The 22743-nt window shown below is 41.6% G+C and overlaps 1 protein-coding gene across 2 annotated transcripts in view; it reads right to left on the bottom strand.

The window, feature by feature from the left end:
- dock8 (dedicator of cytokinesis 8) overlaps positions 1 to 16079 on the bottom strand; it is a 100134-nt gene extending 84055 nt beyond the window's left edge. The window contains exons 1-5 of one of the 2 annotated variants that reach the window (XM_007892636.2): positions 16045 to 16079; positions 4433 to 4608; positions 2963 to 3034; positions 1321 to 1447; positions 311 to 517 (exon numbers count right to left, since the gene is read on the bottom strand). In XM_007892636.2, the coding sequence (XP_007890827.2) occupies positions 311 to 517; positions 1321 to 1447; positions 2963 to 3034; positions 4433 to 4563 (537 nt within the window). In that variant the 5' untranslated portion in view covers positions 4564 to 4608; positions 16045 to 16079. The remainder of the gene's footprint in view (positions 1 to 310; positions 518 to 1320; positions 1448 to 2962; positions 3035 to 4432; positions 4609 to 16044) is intronic. The other variant, XM_042332898.1, reaches the window with a different exon arrangement.
- Between the last annotated feature and the right edge of the window lie 6664 nt (positions 16080 to 22743).

The following is a 22743-nucleotide window of genomic DNA, read 5'->3' as shown; positions in this document are numbered from 1 at the left end:
CACCAGGGAGCACTGCAGCCAAATGCAAGCCCTACTCACTCAGCGCCACATCCACATTTCCCAGTATCGTCTCCAGCCAGCAATCGGGAGCATTAACCCTGGATAAATTCATCTTTCCTAACCCAGTGGGGCTGAGACCATCTGTAGCACCTTAAATACTGAGATCAATGAATACAAAAGAGGACTAGGATTTGAACCTGCAACTTCCGAACCTGTATACCCTAATGTTACACCTTTACTCACTAGTCCATTGGAAGAGCGAATTGTGCCGTTTTTATAATTGCTCATGTATGAAATATGAATGTCATACCTCCTCTGCTGATGGAAAGAGAGCAAACAGTTCCATTTGTCTGTCGGCTTTTCGTGCCTCTTCGTTTTGTTTGTCGAGCTCCTCAGGGTTGAGGGTCTGAAGGACATTTTGGAGGCGGGGCTCCGGCTGCAGACTCTGGAGGTCAAAGTCGGTTGACGTCAATGTTCCCTGCCCAGGTTGCCCACATAGAGTTGGTCTGGATTTGTCCTGTGGAAATAAGTCATTGCAGCTTTACAAACCATGTTAAAAACCATATAATACCTTAGTGATGTATGCCCCTTGGATCAGAGCTCTATAAAGCTGTGGGCCAGCATCTTAACCAAGGGCCTTCAATCTTTATTTCTCAATATAAACCTGGCTGGAGAACAATGGCAATGGGGTTCATCACAAAGCAATTGTAAACGGTAATCATCATGTGTTTCAATAGGAAATTCAATTACAATGCGGGCCTGTTATAACGTACTTCTTTATAATGTGAATTCTATTACACCTGCTTGCCAGCTGGCATTTACACTAAAATGGCCAATGGGGAACTTATTTGCTGTGCAAAGAGGGAAGTGGTCCTTGAACTGTTCCTGTGTTATCCTGGCCACTTGGAAGTCAGACATAACCAGCTTCCTGCACTTAAATGAGAAGCTGAACTCCAGACCATCCCTATAAAAACACACGATGGAGAAAAAAAAGCCACTGGCTGTCAGCTCTGGATAGATACTTGAGGATCTTCAGACACTACCATTGAAAAACAACAATAACAACAACAAGTTGCGTTTATATAGGCCCCTTCATGTGCAGTAGCGTTTTGGACAATTTAAACTATAAACAAGTGAAGGAAAGGACAGCAATAAGCCCTTAGATTGGTTGAGGACATGTCATTTAACAGCAGAAAAACACATCACCAACTCTTATTATGGTACACTTTTTCGAAGTGGGCTTTATTAGAGAGTAAAGGAAGTGAGGCAGACAATTGACATGAAGGAAAGGCTAACATAGTGAATGAAATGAATAGATACCTTGATTTCTTGACTGGACAAATCAACAGTTTCCTCCGATTCGAAGATTTGCTTCTGGAGAGTTTTGTGCAGATCTTTCCTTGATCCAGGTCTGCTTGAGTTCAAAGTTCCACTGCTACCTTGGTTCCTGAATAACAGGCGTTAGAATCAATAAGTATAATAATTCTTCCATTTGATATAGAGCTTTTCGTGTTGAGAGGAGAACATCACAGGATTTACTGGAATGTGCAGTGAGTGTATGTTTTGTTGGCAAACATGGCAGCCAATTTGCAAATAGAAATGTCCCACAAACAGCCTTGAAGTAAAGGGTCAAACTTATATGGAGGACTGTTAGCCAGGATACCTGAGAAACTCCCTTCTGTTTTCAAATACTGCCATGGGATCTTTAACTTCATTCTGAATAGGCAGTGGAATTTCAGTTTATTACTTCATCTAAAAGACCGAACCTCCAACAATGCAATAAACCCCCAGCACTGAGTTTGGAGTGTCAGCCTAAACTATGTGAGCTCAGACTTGAACCCACAACTTTCTGACTCAGAGGCGAGAGTGCAACTAAAATGGCAGATTGACACTGAAATAATCCATAATGCAGTGTTTCTATTAGTCTATTTTCTATGTCATACATGCACTCATCATCTCAAGGCTCGACTACGGAAACTCCCTCCTTGTCAGCCTCCCCAACTCTTCCCTCCACAAGCTGCAGATCAAGAAGTCTGCAGCTCGTGGCCTCTCCTGCACCAGGCTCTGTCACAACATTACCCCAACCCTCGCCCGGCTCCACTGGCTCCCTATACCCCCAGTGGATAGAGTTCAAAATCCTCGTCCTCACTTTCAAGACCCTCCATGGCCTTGCCCCCTCCTACATCTCTGACCTGCTGACCCCCAATTAACCTGCCCGCTCCCTCCGCTCAGCAGGCTCCAGCCTGCTCCAGCTCTCCCGCCCAACCATCGGTGGCCGGGCTTTCAGCCTCTGCTCCCACTCTTTGGAACTCCATCCCACAATCCCTTTGCCTTGCTCCCTCTCTTGCCTCCTTCAAGGCACGACTCAAGACCCTCCTTTTTGACCGTGACTTCAGCCGCCCTCCTACCCCCTCTGCCCTCCCTCATCCCAACCCTGCCTCACCCCCACCCGCGTTCAGGTCCTGATCCTTGACTATTCAGTGCTTAGGGACGTCCTCCTGTTTTGTTGTTGCTGTTGTAGTCATCAAAAATGAGTTGTGGGTTACCTTGTACATGAATTTGCCTTGAGGATGTTGACAACTCCACACTGGCTATGCAAAATGCAGGGTGTGAATAACAGCGTGACTCATTAGGGGACTCAGAGGAAATATGGGCTGGCTATTTCACTCATGCTCATTGGTGGTTAGCTAATAAGCATATAGCAAAATGATGTTTTTGTTAAAAGTGGGGGAAATGCCCTGGTAAATATATATCGCTAAGAAGGTTCTTTTTGAGTATGATGTACAGCTATCTTATACTTGGATACTGAACGGTATGATCCACAAATAATGCTTTTTCAGAGTGAAAAGCACATTAAGATTATAGCACAGAAAAAGACCATTCAACCTATTCTGTCTATGCTGGCACTTTCAAATAGGTGTATAAAATGAGAGAGATCATGGGTACGTATTGTGTTACTTACTTTCTGTTCACGATGAGCCATTCCTGAGTGTAAGTTTGAACACAGTCTCGGACATGTGGATCTAGATCAACCCTAGGAATAAAAGCAAACAAAAAGGCTAACAAAATGCTTATAAAATGTCCCAGCTTGCTTCATGAAAATATTTGTTACAAAATGCATAAATATAACGGGACCTGCTATAAACACAGTTTAAAATAGTTAAAAAGAATCACATTGAAGTGAATCATTGCAAGTTAAGAGGCTGGAGTTGTCTTTGATCTGTGCGGTTTGAGAATCATCAGTGGAAAATAGTCATCATTCCTCTAAACACATCTACTGGGATAAAGGATCCTAGATTCTCCTTCTCGGATTCTCAAATGGGTAGCGTTGCTGTTGTAATTCTGCGCCCGCTTGTTGATCAAACATAATTACATAATATTTCACCCTGGTGGCATTGTGGTGTGGTATGTGGGAAGAGCAGGTTTCAGAGAGCAAGCTTTCACCTTGAGGTGCTCACAGTCTACAGAAGTCGAGGAGAGTCAAATAGAGGAACAGAGTGGAGGTGAAAACACCAACTCCCACCACAAACACACACATCCATACAAACACCCACACACAAATAAACCTCCCCCCACACACACAAACAAACCTACCCCCCTCACACACAAACATATAAAACCCTCCCAGACCCAAACACACACACACACCCTCCCCCCCCCACACACAAACGTACAAACCCCCACAGACTCAAACACAAACCCACACAAACAAACACACATACCCAAAGGTACACACACACACACACATTAAATGGCTTTTGTCAAGAATAGTTCCCAGCCTTTGATCATGTGAACTCTTTAGAAACAATTTTGAGCCATGCTGAAGGCAATGGAGTCTTCTGGTACTCTGCCCAAGTGGTCTTCATGTAGCAGCTAGACAACGAGTATCAACTGCATACTTCCTTGTGAGTTGGTTTAGGGTATTACCGATCAGAACCACCTGACTGTCTTCAAATGGTTGTGCCCACTGAGCTGCTACAACCCACAGCCCACGATATCAGTGCCAGTTTGAGGAAGACTTGCTCAGGTTCATATGCAACCATCTGAACAATAACAACAACAACAAGATTGCATTTATAGAGCGCCTTTCACGTCGGGAAGAGGTCCCAAGGCGCTGGACAGTTGGATCGGGACCCGAGCAGGGGGGAAATGGTCAAGGTGAGGGGAGGGAAGGGAGGGAGCGAGTAGGGGGTAGAGAGTCGAGAGGAGAGCTGAAGGTGAGATAAGATGAGATGAGATGGGTGTTCAGTCATTGGCTGGTGTATCACCAGATAAAGAATGCCACACAATGCGATAAGTATGCATGTATTACTTGGTCACATAGAAATACATAGGAACCGAGGATCAGGGTGGGACCGTTTAGTCCATCCAGTCCATGAATCATCGCACTGGTGTATTAAACAAGACTAGATTTGGAGAATGGCTGCTTTACCCTTCTTCTGGCATGGAAGGCTGTAGCGTATGACATTCTCTGGGAACAAAAGTAATCTCCAGGTCATCATCCGGGAAGTCCCCCAAGTCCTGCTGGAGCTCAGAATCTGTAAGGCTGAAATGTGCCATCATGAAGTCTTCATAGTCCAATGGCACTACCGGTTCATAAAATGAAGGCTGCGGAACATGAAGGGAAGGAACCGCTGATTAATATGTATTCAGGATGTAAATGGGAAACTTACCCATTTAAAAGCAGCTTTTACATAAATCAAACATGAACTAAATTTACTGTACTATAATAATACTAATTGTACATATAGCAACCTATAGTATATACAGCACTTTATAGTACATATAGCAGTAAAGTCCAGTAGCGCAGTGGTTACCTCACTTGTCTCGCAAGCAAGAGGACCCAGGTTCATTTTCTGGGCGGGGTGAAAGCTTAGGCAAATTTCCTTACTCCACACACCTCTGTTTACCCAGCAATAAGTAGAAACCCGGTTGTTATTCGATTGGTGGATCGCTTTCCCGGGGTAATAAACCCTTAAAAAAATAAGAATTCGATCATTCAATCCACGGCTGTTTGTGGGACACTGCTGTGCCCAATCGGCTGGCGCGTTTCACCCACAAAATACACAATCAATTCCCTTTACAATATATTCTGTGTAGCGCTTTGAGATGTCTCAACAATGTGATAAGGCGCTATATCAAATGCAAGGATTATTATCATTATCACGTTGAAACATCTCCAAGTGCTTTTTTTTTGGTAAAGTGTAGTGACAATATATTTGAGTGACTCACAAGCAAGTGTACAATGGTGGTGGTTGTAGTGAGGGGTAGGGTTACTGTTAGAATGACTACCCCTTTTACCAAAATCAGTAAAATAAGTAATTTTCCAACAAAACCAGCACTAAAATAATGGGCTGAAAAAATGACCTGATGAGGCAATGATGACAAATGCTATTATCAGAATGTTAAAAATTCCATCTTTTTGGTGGCTTTAAAAGTACAAATTAAGATAAGATGGGAACCCGGACACTGGCAGTAACATCAATGATCCTCAGAGCCAGCTTTGGGATGGGACAACAACTGAAACACTGATGGATTTCTTCAGGCAAATTACAGCACGTGTTGCATTTTTCTCCCCAAAAATTCTGCAAAAATTCACATTCTGTCTGTCATCATTAGTCACCAACTAATTTGCAGCATGGGAAGTTCCCCTTTAGCCTTTAACCTGAGCAGTACAGGCAAAACTGGAAACACACCGAGTATTGATCTGCAACCTACACCATATTGTCCCTCACTCTGTTGCCCTTTAATCCTGATTATAAATGCTTTACACTTGCGAGACCCATGATAAGTTCAGAGATGTTTGGCAACCTCATGTCGGCACTAGATGCTAGGAAGTGGGTGCAAATGGGCCTGCAATGCATCACTCACAGATTTTACCGCCCACATTACAAGATCCGTGGTGACCTGGCAAGATTGGCATCACACCACGTGGTAAGCTATGGCGCTGAGCTTTTTTGCTGCATCAGTATTAAACAGTTCTTATCACTCCTGTACAGGCTACGGGAGCCTGCACAAAATAACCCAAAGTATCAGGGACATTACGATCTCTGTTGCAGAACACTTTCTACACTGATGCAAGGAGAGAGAGAGGGAGAGAGACTGGCAATCTGTGCTGGTTCTTTGCATCAACATAATGGAGTATGTGTGACATTATACAACAGAATACAACTTTATTTTTATTAAAATTAAGAATGTCCTTGAATTGAAAACTGATTTTGCAAATGCAAAACAATATTTGGCCCATATTTAGACAAGGGCAGATTTATTAGACTATGGCTACTTCTCACTTGCAGTGACTAAGTTTTATTTGTGACTAGAGGGCATCAATTTAAATAGAATACTCACAATTGATATAGCACCTTTCTTGTCAGGAAGACATTTCAAAGTGCTTCACAGGTTTATACTGTTAAGTGTGTCACTGTGAACTTTGTAGATAAATTGGCAGTCAATTTGTGCACAGTAGTATCTCACAAACAGCTTTTACTTTTGTTTGATGAGCAATGGACAAATGAATGATCCATTTTATCTGGGGCATTGTTGGCCAGGACACCGGGAGAAACTCCCTTCTCTTTTTGAGTAGTTCTACGGGACCTCAGTTTAATGTCTCAATCGTAAAGGATGGCACCTCCGACATGAGTTTAGGTGGAATTATTCTTACACGGACTTGTTGGGATGTGGAAAGTGGAATGCCCTGTTGGATGTGGTGGTTGAGGCAACATTCATATTAGGTTTTAAGAGGGATCTAGACAGTTATCTAAAAGGCAGTAATTTGTAGAGATTTGGGGAAAAGGTCAATGGAGCTAAATGAATTGCTCTTTCACAGAGCCAGCACAGACTCAATGGGCTGAATGACCTTCTTCCATGCTATATATTTCTGTGCTTTTACTTTTGTTTGATGAGTAATGGACATATTGGGTTTGGGCCTGCTTTCTACATCGGATGCTTTCAACATCAGGACCGCCCTCACTTTGACTGGCTTCCTGCTTTTACACACGCCCACACTTTGATAGGTTTTTTTAAAAAATACTGTTCTCCTTCCTCTCCGGAAGACACTGGTATGTGATTCAATCTAAGCAGTGAGTTTACTAACTTAGCCATCAAGCTGCTGAAAATTCAATTCAATTTGGAAGAGTCAGTCTGAAGTTAATTAAATTGAATGTTCCTATTATTTACACATAACTGTGGGCAGTGTCGGGACATATACTGGATAGTATAGTACTTACTTAGATATGAAAACAGACCATTACTAGTGTATTATCCAGGAGCTATTTGGTATGTGTACAATACAATATAAAATTACATTTGTATAGCGCCTTTCACATTGGGAGGATGTCCCAAGGCACTGGATAGTCAGGGATTTGGACCCAAGCTGGGGTTGGGTTCGGGGAAGGTGGAGGGTAGGGTAGGAGGGTTGCGAAGGCTCGGTCGAAGAGGAGGGTTTTGAGATGTGCCTTGAAGGAGGCAAGGGAGGGAGCGAAATGAAGGGAATTTGGGATGGAGTTTCAAACGGTGGGGTAATATATTGTGAACTGAATTGACTGTATATTACATGGGCAAAACACGGCAGCCAATTTTGCACAGCAGTGTACTACAAACTATGGATTGAGTGACCAAATCATTTTTTTTTTGAAGGGATTATTATCCCCAGAAACGCAATCCGCCAATCACCTAATTAACTATTGAATACCTAACTGGATGTTGTTTTCAGCTACAAAATACTCATTACTCTTTAAAGTAAATCATATGAAGTGCTTTGAGACACTCTTCTGATATGAGAAATGCTAAATCAAATACAAGGATTATATTTTTATCCCCCCTTCAGTTACTCTGGGTTGTTATATTCCTCAAATCGGTTCAATGACAGCCACCTTGATGGGCTGAATGTTCAAGTCCAGTGCCACAAATCAGCTGATTAATCCAGGTCCTCATATCAGGAACTTTGGCAAATGGACGTCCAAAAACCAATGGGCACCCCACTACCAATGTATACTATGCATCAGAAAACTTCGATGAGATGGTTTGATTTAATGCATATCATGTTCATAGACTAGTTGTTTGTTTAATGAAGGCAGTATCTTACAGGAGACCTTCCAACACATTTAGAATTATTCTATATCCATTTCTTGCACAAACATTAAAATACATTATTGCCAAGTAGCCCAGCACAACATGAAACAACAAGATATGGGTTTATGCTGACAACTCCCTGCCTTGAGAGTTTCCTATCGCATACTGTTCCATCAAGAGTAGAGCAGATGTGGGGGTGGGGGAGGGGAAGGAGAGCATGTCATCAAGAAAAGTAGTTTGTGGGCGAAACACAGCAGCCAGTTGCACCCAGCAATGTCCCACAAACAACCGTGGAGTGAGTGACCAATTTTATTTGGGGGATTGTTGTCCAGGACACCAGTAAAAACTCCCTTCTTTGTTTGAATAACATCATGGGATCTTTAATGTCCACCTGAATAGGTAGACGGGACTTCGGTTTAACGTATCATCTGAAGGACAGCACCTCCAACAATGTAGCACACCCTCAGCACCACATTGGAGTGTCATTTTAGACAATGTGATTCCAAGTCTCAACGTGGGACTTGAACCCACAACCTTCTGACTTAGAGATGAGAGCGCTACCACTGAGCACCAGAGTAGAAGCTTTTAAGAATGCTGAAGTCAATTGATTTTTCAATCATACTGTATGATTCAGTTCCAAAATATTCCACGCTTTGAATAAAACAAAACTTACTTTTGCACTAACAGTGTTTTATATACCAATTGGCTGCTGCGTTTTGCCCACAATTATACAGTCAATTCACTTTACAATATATTCTGTGAAGTGCTTTGAGACATCTAGAAGACGTGAAAACCGTTATATCAAATGCAAGGATTATTATTATATGAGGAAGATGATCCTATGACAACAACTTGCGTTTATATAATTTTAACTATATCATTATAATATAGTGCCTTTCATGCAGGGGAAGTGTCTCGGAGCATTAACATGACAATTTTATCCCATTCTAGTGTTTTCTTATTCATATTTACAAGTATTACAGTGTGTGTCTTAGTCTTCAGCAAGCCAAGGCTCAGATTTATTTCTGGATCATCGGTAGGGGCACAATTAGTTGTTACTGTTCAAAGACCTCACCCTAGAGAACACAACACAGGATGCAAGAATTCTACACTGTTAACCCCAAGATTGTTATCTACATTATTGCTAAAGAAGTAGAAATTGAACCATTTAAGTATTTCAACCAAACTTTCAAAGCAGACTATGAACCAGTTGAAGATTTTAAGGATGTAGTCTCTTGGCTTACATTTAACTGATCCATGTAGGATAAATTGGGATGAATTCACTGATTTACACCTACTTCTAATTCAGACAAGTCAAGAGTTAGTCTCATTTATTGTTTCGAATCTGTAAGCGCCAAAGTTCTAAGTTTAACAATAATGTGTTGTTGAGGCAGAATCCATGAATTATTTTCAATGGAATCAGATAGATGCTAAAAAAAAGGGAAACAGTACATAAAAAGGTATGGGGAGTGATCTGGAGAGTGAGATTCAAATAGTGTTCACACAAAGAAAAATACTCGCGCAACATCCTGTGATTTCCGTGACCCTTTAAGATTTATCCACACATCCACGTAACTTTCATTTCATTTCCTTCTTCAAGACAGTTCGATATCAAACTGGAAGCACAGTGCTGAGTACACTTTGTTACATTGTTCATTACTATATTTGAGTTTGATTACAATTTGTATAATAACAACAACTATATAGCGTCCTCCACGCAGAATAGCGTCTCAGATCGCTTAACAGTGGCAGAGCCTGATTCCAAGCTGGGGGAGGGAGGTGGTCAAAGAAGAAGGTTTTCAGGCGGGATTTGAAAAAGGGGAGAGGGGGCAAGGCGGAGGGATTGAGGGAGAGCGTTCCAGAGTTTTGGAGTGTAGTGGCTGAAAGCCCGACCTCCGATGGTAAGGTGGAAGGTGCAAGGGATGAGCAGGAGGCCGGTGCCAGTCGAGCGGAGGCGCCGGGTCGTGGATTAGGGAGTGAGGAGGTTGGAGAGATAGGGAAGTGCCAGAGAGTGAAGGGATTTGAATACGAGTGTGAGGATCTTGGAATCGATCCGTTCAGTAATCGGGAGCCAGTGGTGCCTGGCCAGAATGGGTGAGATGTGGATACGGAGTTTGGTCCGGGTAAGTATGTGGGGTGCAATAAGGAGAGGTGCATTTCACCTTATGGTATACATTTCTGTATCTTTCATTTGTGTACTGAGGAGAGAAACTATGGTCGGTGTGTGACTAATCTGTCTTGTTACATCGTCTGTTATATGTAAATTAAATATTGAGATTGTGCAGTTTAGCACTTATAATAAATCCTTACATTTGATATCATACATCTTCTCTTCAACTGTGCCTTCAGCTCCCCTTTCGACTCTCTACCCCCTCCTCGCTCCCTCCCTTCCCTCCCCTCATCCTGAACATTTCCCGCCTGCTTGGGTCCCGACCCAACTGTCCAGCGCCTTGGGACGTCCTCCCAAGGTGAAAGGCGCTCTATAAATGAAATCTTGTTGTTGTTGATGTTGGTATAGCGCTTTATCATATCGTCGAGCTGTTTCAAAGGGCTTCACAGGGTATACTGTAAAGTGGAGTGACTGTGTATTTGTGGGCAAACATGGCAGCCAACTTGCACATAGCAATGTCACACAAACAGCCATGAATCAATGACAAATTTTGTCTGGAGGATTGTTGTCCAGGACACTGGGAGAAATTCCTTTCTCTCCTCAAATAGTGACATGGGATTTTTAATGTCCACCTGGACAGACAGATGTGAATCGGTTTAATGTCTCACCTCTGATAATGTAGCATATCCCCAGCTCTGTATTGCCATCTTAAAACGTATGAGTCCCAGACTGAGGCAAGAGGGCCACCAACTGAGCCAGGCTGATGCACTTCTCAGTTTGATTGTATCCAAGTTACTGATTCCACTACATTGCTTGATACATACTTTTTAACATTTAGAATGATGGCCTTGTGGTTTGTGGTGCCCCTGAGATAAAATCATTTTTTTTCTGGTCAAACAGGTATTGAAAAATATGTACCAATTGTGTTGGATAAAAACAAATCCAGTAGCAAGATTCTTTAGTTCAATGATTTAGAATTTTTTATCAGAATTAAGTTCTCTATCGCTATTTGATTTTGAAAAAGTGAAGGGTGGGATCTTTTATTTCAACTGAAAAGTTTGGCACCTAGAAAAACAAGTCTGAGTCACAGCCATTCTCATCTCTAGTTTATGGCATTAACCCAAGTGAATAAAGATTACTTTTGACTCCTGGTAGGACTCTGGGACTTTGTGCCTGAAATTATGGTGAAGGCAACAAATCATATCTTCGGGCCTTCGTTTCCTGACAAAATAATAAAAATAATCCTTGCATTTGATGTAGCACCTTATCACGTCGTCGAGATATCTCAAAGCGCTTCACAGAATACACTGTAAAGCGAATTGACTGTATATTTTGTTGGCAAAATGCAACAGCCAATTGCCCACAACAGTGTCCTACAAACAGTCATGGATTGAAGTGACCAATCTTTTTTTTTTGAAGGAATTATTACCCCTGGAAAAGCGATCTGCCAATCGACCAATCAATCAAAAAATGGGTTCCTACTTACTGCTACGTAAACCAGAGACGTGTGGAGTAAGGAAACTTGCTGGGAATCAAACCCAGGTCTAGAGTGAGTGCTCTAACCACTGAGCTACAGGTCTCCACTTTGATACTTCAGATCAGACAAAACTTTCTTTGAACCTGTGACTTAAATAAGAAGCTGGATTTGCTATGACAACAGAGCATCGGGAGTTACAATGACCTGCCCTGATTTACATAAAGGGCCCACAGGGACACAATGGATTTGAATGTGATTTTGACCTTGGACAGATGGTTTCTATCTAAAGTCAAATTTACTAATAAAGCTAGTGAAACACTATTTTACACCAAGTGGTCATTGAGTGCAAATCAAAATGAGTTAGTCTAACTTTGGGGGTGAGAAACTTAATGTTAAAATAAGAGTTCCAAAATGAGTCAATAATTATTGAATAGCCAATCCTCAACAACAACTTGCATTTGTTTCACCCCTTCCCTCCTTCAAGGCCCATCTCAAGACTTTCCCCTTTGACCACGCCTTAGGTTATCTTCCTACCATTATCCCCTTTCCCCCACCCTTCTTGAATCCAGCCCCCAACTTGGGTGCAAATCCTAGACTGTCCAGAGCCTTGAGACATCCTCCCAATGTGAAAGGCACTATATAAATCCAATTTGTTGTTGTTGTACAAAAGATAATGGCAATGCACATCATTTGGCCCACAAAACATGTTGTACGATGAGTTATTACAATCCAGGTCACTCTGAAATTACCAAAGATACTGAACGAAAATGAAGTTCTTCCCCAGACAGAAGGAAAAATGATCTGATGGCAAATCGAGTCATCCTGACCCTTTGCATTTCCTGTCACCTGGTTTCAGACCTCCAATGTTAGATAATGTGGAGGGAATAACCTCCAAATGCAAATAAATTATCTCCCCCTCCCCAGCAAAGTTTTTCTTATTTTATTTATCATATCTTTATTTCATTTATTTAACTCTTGGATTGACCATATGTACCGCAACATTTTTCTCTAGTTCTGTGCACTCTGGGCAGGGAACATAAAGAAAAATATAGAAGGATTCTATAAAACACATAAAAATCAAAAGAATAGTTAAAAAAAAAGTATGGCTAATTAGAAATGAACTGGGAAATCCAGTCAAGAAAATGAAAGTATGCAGGGATACAGAATGAGTAGTTCTTCTTAGTTTTTACAGAAGAGAATGGTACTGAGACATTGTGTGTATCAGAGGGGTGTGTGCAACAATTAGAATAGATCGTTATAGAAAGGAAGGGATGCTTAATAAAATAATGAACTCAAAGGGAACACGTCACAAGGCCCTGATGGCAGCACTTGAGAATGTTGAGGGAATTCAGGGAGGAAATAGTAGATGCTCTGGCAAACATCTTTGCAGTTCAAAGTTGTGCCAGGAGATTGGAGAGTAGCTAATGTATCACCTCTGTTTTAAAAGGGAGAACAGGAGCAAGCGAGAAAACCTTTAGAAGCTATAATACAGCATATTAATAACCACTTGGAAATACATGGGTTGACTAAAGACAACAAACAACAACTTGTATTTATATAGTGCCCTTCATGCGGGATAGTATCATGGATCACTTAACAGTCAGCATGGATAAAGGCAAGTCTTACCTGGCAAGTCTAATTTTTTTATTTTTCTTAAGAAATAATTGAGAAAATAGATGATGAGAATGCTGTGAATGTGGCATATATGGATTTTCAGAAAGCTTTTGATGAGGTGTCGCATAGGAGGCTTGTAAAAACAAAATTAAGGTGCATACGAATAATGGGAGGTAACAGCATGGATAGAAGGTTGGTTAAAGGATAGAAAACATGGTAAGAATAAAGGGTTGTTATTTAAAGTGGAGATAGGTGGTGTGCCCCATGGTCAGTGTTAGGACCGTTGCTTTTCTCCATTTATGTAAATTATTCTAGCATAAGTGGCACCATTTCTAAATTTGCAGATGACCAAAAACTAGGCAGTATAGTTAACAATGAAGATTATAAACAACTTCAGGGGGACATAGGCCAATTAGTTGATTGGGCAGAGAAATAGCAAATGATATTCAATATGGAATCTTAGGTTTCTTCCCTTCTGGTACCTCCCTACCTCTCCAACCTCTTCACTCCCCAATCCACCACCCAGCACCTCCACTCGACTGGCACTGGCCTCCTACTTGGCCCTTGGACCATCCACCCCACCATTGGAGGTCGGGCTTTCAGCCACAATGCCCCGAAACTCTGGAACACACTCCCTCAATCCCTCTATATGCCTCCTCTCTCTCCTTTTTCAAGTCCCGCCTGAAAACTTTCCTCTACGATCATGCTTATGGCCACCTCCTCACCTCAGTTCGGTGTCAGGCTCTGCCACTGTTAAGCACTCTGAGATGCTACCCTGTGTAGAGGGCTCTATATAAGTGCAAGTAGTTCTTTTGTAAATGGGGGTATACAATATAAAAGCAGAGGTAATGCTAAACTTCTATAATAATATAATAATAATCCTTGCATTTGATATTGCATCTTGACACATTGTTGAGACGTCTCAAAGCGCTTCACAGAATATAGTGTAAAGTGAATTGACTGTATATTCTGCGTGCGAAACATCACAGCCAATTGTGCACAGCAGCGTCCCACAAACAGTCGTGGATTGAATGACCAAGTTATTATTAGAATACTAAAATAAGCACACTCTTTCATCCATCTTGGCTGGATGCTTCAACTATGTCTGCACGAAACACAACTGCATTTTACATTTTACTTATCATTAGTTATATTGCTATTATATTCTTAGTTAGACCACAGTTAGAATATTGTGTCCAGTTTTGGTCATTACACTTTAGGAAATGCGTCAGGGCAATAGAGGGTGCAGAAGAGATTTACTGGGAATAATACCAAGGATGAGGGGTTTGACTTACAAGCGGAGACTGGAAAAACTGGGACTCTTTCCTCTGGAAAACAGAATGTTGAGGGTGACCTGACAGAGTCTTTAAAATGATGAGGGGTTTTGATAGAGTCAATAGGTAAAAATTATTTGCACTGGTCGGTTAGTTCAGTAACAAGAGGGCAACCAATTTAAGATGGTTAGTAAATGAGCAAATGGGCAAGTTAGGAGAATTTGTTTCACACACACACTAGTTAGGATATGGAATGTTCTGCCGGGAGTAGTGGTTGAGGCAGAATCCAAATTGGCCTTCAAGAGGGATCTAGATAAATACCTTAAAAAGAGTCAGCTAAAGTGGTGTGGGGAAATAGCTAGTAAGTAGGATAGAAAGGATTGCTCTTGAGGGAGCTGGCACAGACACAATGGACTGAATGGACTTCTTCTGTGCCGTAAATTGCTATGGTTCTATTCCTAACAAATGACAATGATAAGCCTTAGCTTGTGGGCCCCGTCATATTCTCTCACTTTGCATTCTCTTCCCGTCCTGACTTCCTAGCCCTCTCTCTCTGACCACAAGCTGGCACAGTACAACAAACACTGCAAGTGCTGCCGGAAGCTGTGGTTGAAGAAAAAAACGTCAACGTATTTAAGAAACTTAATTCATGCATGAGACAGAAGGCAATAGAGGGGTATAGGAGAGGGGAATAGGAGGGGTTGAGGTGTCTGTGGAGTATAAACACCATTAGGGATTAGTATGGCTCATTTCCACTGTAACATTCTATGTACTTGTCACATCATCAGCAGCAGTGATTTCCAACAACAATCCAATATAATACTGAATAACATAGATTTTAACCTTTTCTCAATATTTTTGACTGCGCTACACTGGGAAGAATAGCCGCAAAATACTGTTTAGAATTGCACTCAAGCCAATTACTTATTAAGATGCTAGCAACATGAGACTCTGGAAACACAAATTCACAGCACCCCCGACAAATGTAGTTCCTCCATGTCTCAATAAAAAAGCAGCATTATGAAACCCTCTTCTCCGACAAAGTTTTCGTCCACCCTCATTTGCAGGATTACACTCGTCATTATTGCACCAATATCTCTTATTAGTTGGTAAATTGTACTGATACACATCCAGGGTGCATTAACCAGCTTCCTGTTAACCTAGGCCCTTCACAGAATAAAATGCTTCAAGGCAGCGAACTGCTTAGATGTTTGCAAATCCTAATTGTTCACAAATACTGGTTAGTGCACCTGAATGCTGGCATATCAAGCCCCTACCAACACTTGTGTGAGATCATAACAACATCAGGACATTGGTTAAAACTAGATCTAACTATGTGAAATTAATCAAATGCTTCATTTTTGTGTCAGAACAAAAAACAATTTGCATATTGTGCAGATTCTTATCAAAATATGCAGCGGTAAAGCAAAGTCCAACACATTTAAACCTCTCACTAAATGTCAGCATCCATTCGGCATTAACTTGCGAAATTTTCCTACCTGTTGAGGATGGATGAAAAGTCCTGGCTCTTAAAATGGCGTCTTTGCAAAAAGAGGAGAGGACAAAGCTATGCAACCGAATTTGCAAAAGGAGAAGTGGTTACTCGACCGTCTTCCTGCTTACATGCAAACTACACACTAAGTTGCAAAAGTGAGGTACAGATGTCTAAACCAGGCAGTTGCACTTTCCGGAACTGAGGTCACTGATAGTTTGACAAGCAAGCAGCAGGAAGTAAGTGTGAGTCTCACTTTAAAAGCCTTCTCATTCTATATAGTTAAATTTCATTTGGGAGCATTAATTTGAGGACACAAGTTCTGTTTATTCTATTATGGAATCCTGTAGCTCAGTGGTTAGAGCAATTGCTGGGTTCGATTCCCAGGACGGCGAGTTTCCTTACTCCACACGCCTGATAATAATCCCTCAAGTAAAAAAACAAAATAGAATAATAATTTGGTTACTAAATCCACAACTGTTTGTGGGACACTGCTATGCGCAATTGGCTGCAGTGTTTTGCCCACAAATATACAGTTAATTCACTTTACATTATATTCTGTGAAGCGCTTTGAGACGTCTAGAAAACGTGAAAAGCACTATATCAAATGCAAGGATTACTATTTTACATTATTATTATTCAATATCCACGTCACACAATGACTAACCTACAGCAGAAATGTACCGGAGGAGTAGAGAACTAAGAAATATGAGGAATAAGTTGCTTTAAAAACATTTTTAGATGATTCACCACTTGAATTACCTCATATGTTAGAGCACACGCCTCACAAGCGAAAGACCTGGGTTCTATTCCCGGCAAGGCGAAATGTTGAGCAAATTTCCTTACTCCACATGCCTCTGTTTATCTAGCAGTAAGTAGGAACATGGTTGTTAGTCGATTGGCAGATCGCTTTTCTGGGGATAATAATCCTTAAAAAAAAGTAATAATAATTTGGTCACTCAATCCATAACTGCTTGTGGGACACTGCTGTATACAACTGGCTGCTGCATTTCACCCACAAATAAGCAGTCAATTCACTTTACAGTGTATTCTGTGAAGCACTTTGAGAAGTCTAGAAGACGAAAAGCGCTATATCAAATACAAGGATTATTATTAAACCACCAGATTTACTCTATTCATGTAGCACCACAGCATAAAAACAAATTGGTCATTCACTTTATGGCTATTTATGGGACATTGCTGTGGGCAAATTGGCTTCCTCGTTCGCCCACAAAAAACACTGTTACTGCATTTTACAGTATATCCTGTGAAGAGCTTTGAGACATCCTCCTGACGTGAAAGGTGCTATACCAAATATAGGGATTAATTTTTGCCACATACAAATGCACACAGGTGCTCAGCACACAGACGCACACCACATACATACACACACACACACACACAAACACATATATGCATACGTGCCTTTTGGCATGCTTGAAGGGCCATAGATCATAATCAGTAGCAGAACTGTACACCACTATAGCCTGTAAACTCATAGCCTGCACATCCTTTACTCCCATCAAGCCAGGAGACCAACCCTAGTTCAGTGAAGAGAGTAGGAGGGCATCCTGGGAGCAGCAGCGGCCATACCTTAGACTGAGGCGCCAACCTTGTAATGCAGCAATACAGGGCTGCCTGAATATCAAACACCAAAACCAACACACTTAGCGAGCCCACAACCAAAGCATCAGAGAAAAACTCTGCAGTGCTGCCACATCCAGTCGGGAATAGTGGTGGACAATCAGACGAGGATTTGAAAGGAGAATGCACTGTAAACATCCCCATCCTCAAACCTGGCATTCAGCTTGCTTTCCACATGTCTTCTATAAAAACATAGAAGCAGGAGTAGGCCATTCAGCCCCTCAAGCCCATTCCGCCATTCCATAAAATCATGGCTGATGTATACCTCAAGACCAATTATCTGCCCTTGTCTCAAATCCCTTAATACTCTGACCTAACAAATATTAGGTCTATTTATAAACTATATACATGTTGTATAGTCTGTACCCCTTCCTACATGTGGATCAGTCTGCCGTAACTCTACATAATTTAAACACTTGCTTTCAGCATAGAAACAGTGATACAGTGTTAGAACTTTGCCAATCTGCAGTACAGGCAATTAACAGGCATTAGATTGTTTGGGTAGGCAGATACCTGCTTGCATTTTCATACACAGTGCAAGGTTGTCTTTACCATTTTTTCTACTCTTACCCCACACATGCAGCAATATGACGTGGGGCCTCTAAATGAGAGTCACCCCCCCACAGACTGGGAATGGGAGAAGATTCAGAAACTAGGACCATAGGGAGAGAGTGCGAGACGGTTGGCCACAGTTGGGGCGTCCGGAGAACCGCCACAAGAGGGAGTCAAAGAAGAGCCAGAGCACTGGTTACAGGACAGGCTTCACTGAACTGGGTGAAAAAGAATTCAAGTCCCTCGGAGATAGAGGAGGGTTGCCACCATTGAAGAGCTCACCAAGATTCACGGTCTAGATTCACATTTGAAGAATGTGGAAGAGGAAATTACTTTTTTAAAACACACACAACAAATGGTGCGCAACAAGGAATGACACCAGCTCACTTTAAAATGACTTTTGCTTTTGCCATCTGATAAAACAACCTCAAGACATGGAAATCTTGCCAACTGAGCGTGAGATTTGCCTTTCCAGTGGTCCTTGCCTGAGATGGGCAGAGCCTGGGCAGAGACACAACAATTCTCGCAGCCAAAGTTGAACATTGATTCTCTGGGGAAGTTCCTATATTTGGGAAGCAGTATTCTTTCAACCAACTGTCGGGGGATGGGGGAGGGAGGGTAGATAAGCAACATCTCAGTAGCGAAGGACATGGCAGTTATATATTACGAGTCACTGTAATGTGAGGTTTGCTTAAAAAATGCTAGGAAATTTGTTGGGATACAATGTGATAATTATTACTGGTGTTGTACCAAAGCTTTGTCTGAAGCAGGAAAATCTGTCATAATTTCAATACAGGTATTTCAAATATTTAGATTTTTTCCCACAAACACGCACAGACATGCGTTGAATACGTTGAAAAGAAAATGCTTCCCTAGACTTTCCTTCCCCTTTCAATAGTCACCTCATTCATTACATGGCTCGTTTGTGGGATGACTCTGTGTGCAAATTTTATGCAGCATTTACCCACAAAATACACAGTCACTTTGAAAAGTTTCCATGATGTGATAAGATGCTATATTAAATGCGAAGATTTTAAATTTTTTAACTCTAAATTGATTTACTTAAGCTCAGTGATGCCCATTCACCTACAAATAATAAGAATAATCCTTGCATTTGATGTAACGCCTCATCGCGTCTTTGAGACGTCCTAAAACGCTTCACAGAATATGCTGAAAAGTGAATCGACTGTATATTTTGTGGGTGAAATGCAGCAGCCAATTGTGTACAGCAGTGTCCCACAAACAGTCGTGGATTGAAGTGACCAATTCATTATTATTTTTTTGAAGCAATTATTACCCCCAGAAAAGTAATCCGCCAAACGACTAACAACCAGGTTCTTACTTACTGCTAGGTAAACAGGCATTGTGGAGTAAGGAAACGTGCCCAACATTTCGCCCTAACGGGAATCAAACCCAGGTCTCTCGCTTGCGAGGCGAGTGCTCTAAACCACTAAGCTACAAATACACAGTCACTACAATTTACAGTCAAATGTTGTGAAGCGCTCAGAGGCACTGACACATGATAAGGCGGCTACACAAAATGCAAGGATTATTATTACTCTCTCCATCTGCCAGGATCATCAGTCTTCCTTATAGCTTTCTCTGGACTCTTTTCATATTATTTTTTTCTTGGATCGATTTCAGATGCTCTATTTTTGGTCTCTCAATTTTGTTCTCCGTCCCCCACTAAAATATTCCCCAAACTCAAACCTTTTGCCTTTGTCTTCATTCTCTCGTGGCCCTCCCTGTAAATCTGGGTTCACCAACTGCCCACATGACCAGATCGTCACCTTTTTATAATCACTTGTACCTCATTCTAGAATTTATCAATTTCAAATTTCAATATTCCAGCATCTGTGTCCCGGCCGACAATCCCTCACAGAAAACCGTCACTCACTCCACACGGCTGTTTGTGAGACTGTGCTGTGCGCAAAGCTGGCTGCTGCTTTCTCCTACAAAATACACAGAAACTGCACTTTAAATCCGGTGAAGCATCTTAAGTTATTCTGTGAACTCTGATAACTGGATCCTGGCTTAACTTGTGACAACCACTTAAGTCGTCATGCTGTCAATATCCCGGGCACATTTATTTACGTATTTATACAAATGCCTAGCTCCCTACTCCAGATAACTCGTCACTGAACCCTTTTCTCACGGAGCAGCGAGGTATCAGGCGTTTACTTTATGTCAATAGCAGGAATTATCATATCAAAGATTCTGCATGTGTTTAGGATGTGGTGGCATCGTAGATTACTCATGCATACAGTAATTAACTACCGTGATTGGAGCTACCCTAAGAATAGAATGACCATATGTCCCCATTTCCTGGGATAGTCCCTGGCCAAATTTGCCCCGTCTTGAGTCCAACAACAAACTGAGCAATAATAATAGCATTCTAAAACAGATACACTCATCAGAGAAATACAGCCATTTAATCCAACAAGCTTTTCCAGTAACTGACAGCATCAGAATTCTGGTGAGTTTGAAAATATACGTCCCTGGATCTAGTTTACCCTACCTAGTTTACCTGATAAACTACCTAGTTTACCCTAAGTGTGGTCACCCTACCCTGAGAGTAATGTCCAAGTGTCAACACTCGAGTGTTGCTCACAGCACAGCCAGAGGCCCAGGACAAATGAGGTCCCAAACATAGTTCATTACATTGCTGCATGTTCTTTGGCACTGGGTAAACTTCCTATTATCTGTCTCTTGTGTTTTAGTTTCACTCTCACAGCACTGAACTCGTTGGGAAATCTTGCAGAATTTTCGCCTGCAGCTTCTTGTTCCTGTTAATTGGTAAAGACAACACTCAAAACAAGAAGGGAGTTTCTCCATGTGTCCTGGCCAACAAGTTCTCCAGATTAATTGGACATTCACCACATGGCTGTTCACTTCATGAACATTATTTTGTGTAGATTGGTTGCCTGTATTTACTACTCTTGACAGCAATTTCCTATCAATTACTTTAAGACTTTGAAATTATAGGCATTAAATCAAACGCAAAGAGACATCTTGGACAGAGAATGTTTCTTTACACAGTGGGGTATGGGTTACTGGAGAGTGGTACAGATCAGAGGACAAGACTCCTTAAGAAACAACTTAAAGCTATATCATTCATCTTGAAAGGTCTTTAACCACACCTTTGGTCATGTTTCCGCTCACCACCCCCTTGGCTCCCAACCCCAGCTTGAGTGCCCAGCCAGTGGTGTCAAGTGCTTTGTGACATCCTCCCAACATGAAAGGCGCTGTATACATCTAAATGTGTATGGTATTGTAACTGTAAGATCCTAAGGTATCCTGGAAACATGGGAATCACAAGGTCACAAGGTCAATGGAGCAAGGGACTTTCTTCATCTGAACTTCCATCAGGTACTTTTTATCCTAAATGGTTGCAGCTGTTGATCCACAGCATATTCTGCACTTACAATGTGAAACATAGAAGAGCCACACATGCTTGGAGAGCGCTTGTAATGGATGACTGTAGAATTGGGCTGTTGCAAACATTGTCTTCTAACTTCAGCTGAAGAACATCTGCAAATACAAAGTTAATTATATGTTACAATATATTACAATTAGATAATAATCATAATCCTTGCATTTGATACAGCATCTTTCAAATTGGGAGGACATCTCTAAGTGCTTCATAGGTGCTATGTAAAGTATAGCGATTGTGTTTTGTGCAAATGCAGCAGCAAATTTGTGTACACAAATGTCCCATAAACAGCTATAAAGTGAATGATCTATTTTATTTTATTTGGTGAACAGGCAGGTTTTATGTCTCATTTGAAGGATGGATATGATATGGATATGAACTCATCAGAGGTGTCTTATGTAACTAAGATGGTTTTATGAATATGTTTCATGTGACATATGACAACATGTTGAACAGAAAAAAATGAATACAACACCAATGTCTGCATCATGCCAGCAGGCAAAAATATTACTCTTGCATTTGAAATAGTGCCTAGAATGCTGAAATGTCTTCAAGCGTTTCACATGTAATTGCTGTCAAATGTTGTATTTGAAGGCAAATGTGTCAACAACAGCTTGCAACCTTCACATGAGGTAGCGTCTCAAAGCACTTAACAGCAGCAGAGTCTGATGCCGAGCTGGAAGAGGGGAGGCGACCATAAGCACAGTTGAAGAGGAAAGCCTTTAGGCAGAAGGTTTGAGGGAGAGAGTTCCAAAGATTTGGACGGAGGCGTTTGAAAGCACATCCATCATTGGTGGAGCGGAGGGGACAAGGGATAAGCAGGAAGCCGGATTCAGCCAAGCAGAGGGGTCAGGTGATGGAGTGGGGAGTAAGCAGCTCGGAGAGGTAGGGAGATACCAGGGCGTGAAGGGATTTGTAGACGAGTGTGAGGTTCTTGAAGTCAATCCATCTGGATAGAGAGTCAGTGGAGCCTGGTGAGGACTGCTGTGATAGGGGTACGGAGTTTAGTGCAGGTGAGTATACAGATGTTTAATTAAAAAGTTTGAACTAGTTGGATCTTATGGATTGTGGAGTTGG

This window comes from Callorhinchus milii, unplaced genomic scaffold, assembly GCF_018977255.1.
Source record: "Callorhinchus milii isolate IMCB2004 unplaced genomic scaffold, IMCB_Cmil_1.0 Scaffold1, whole genome shotgun sequence".
Lineage (NCBI taxonomy): Eukaryota > Metazoa > Chordata > Chondrichthyes > Chimaeriformes > Callorhinchidae > Callorhinchus > Callorhinchus milii.
The sequence above is the reverse complement of the archived record's forward strand: the minus strand, read 5'-3'. Positions and strand labels throughout refer to the sequence as shown.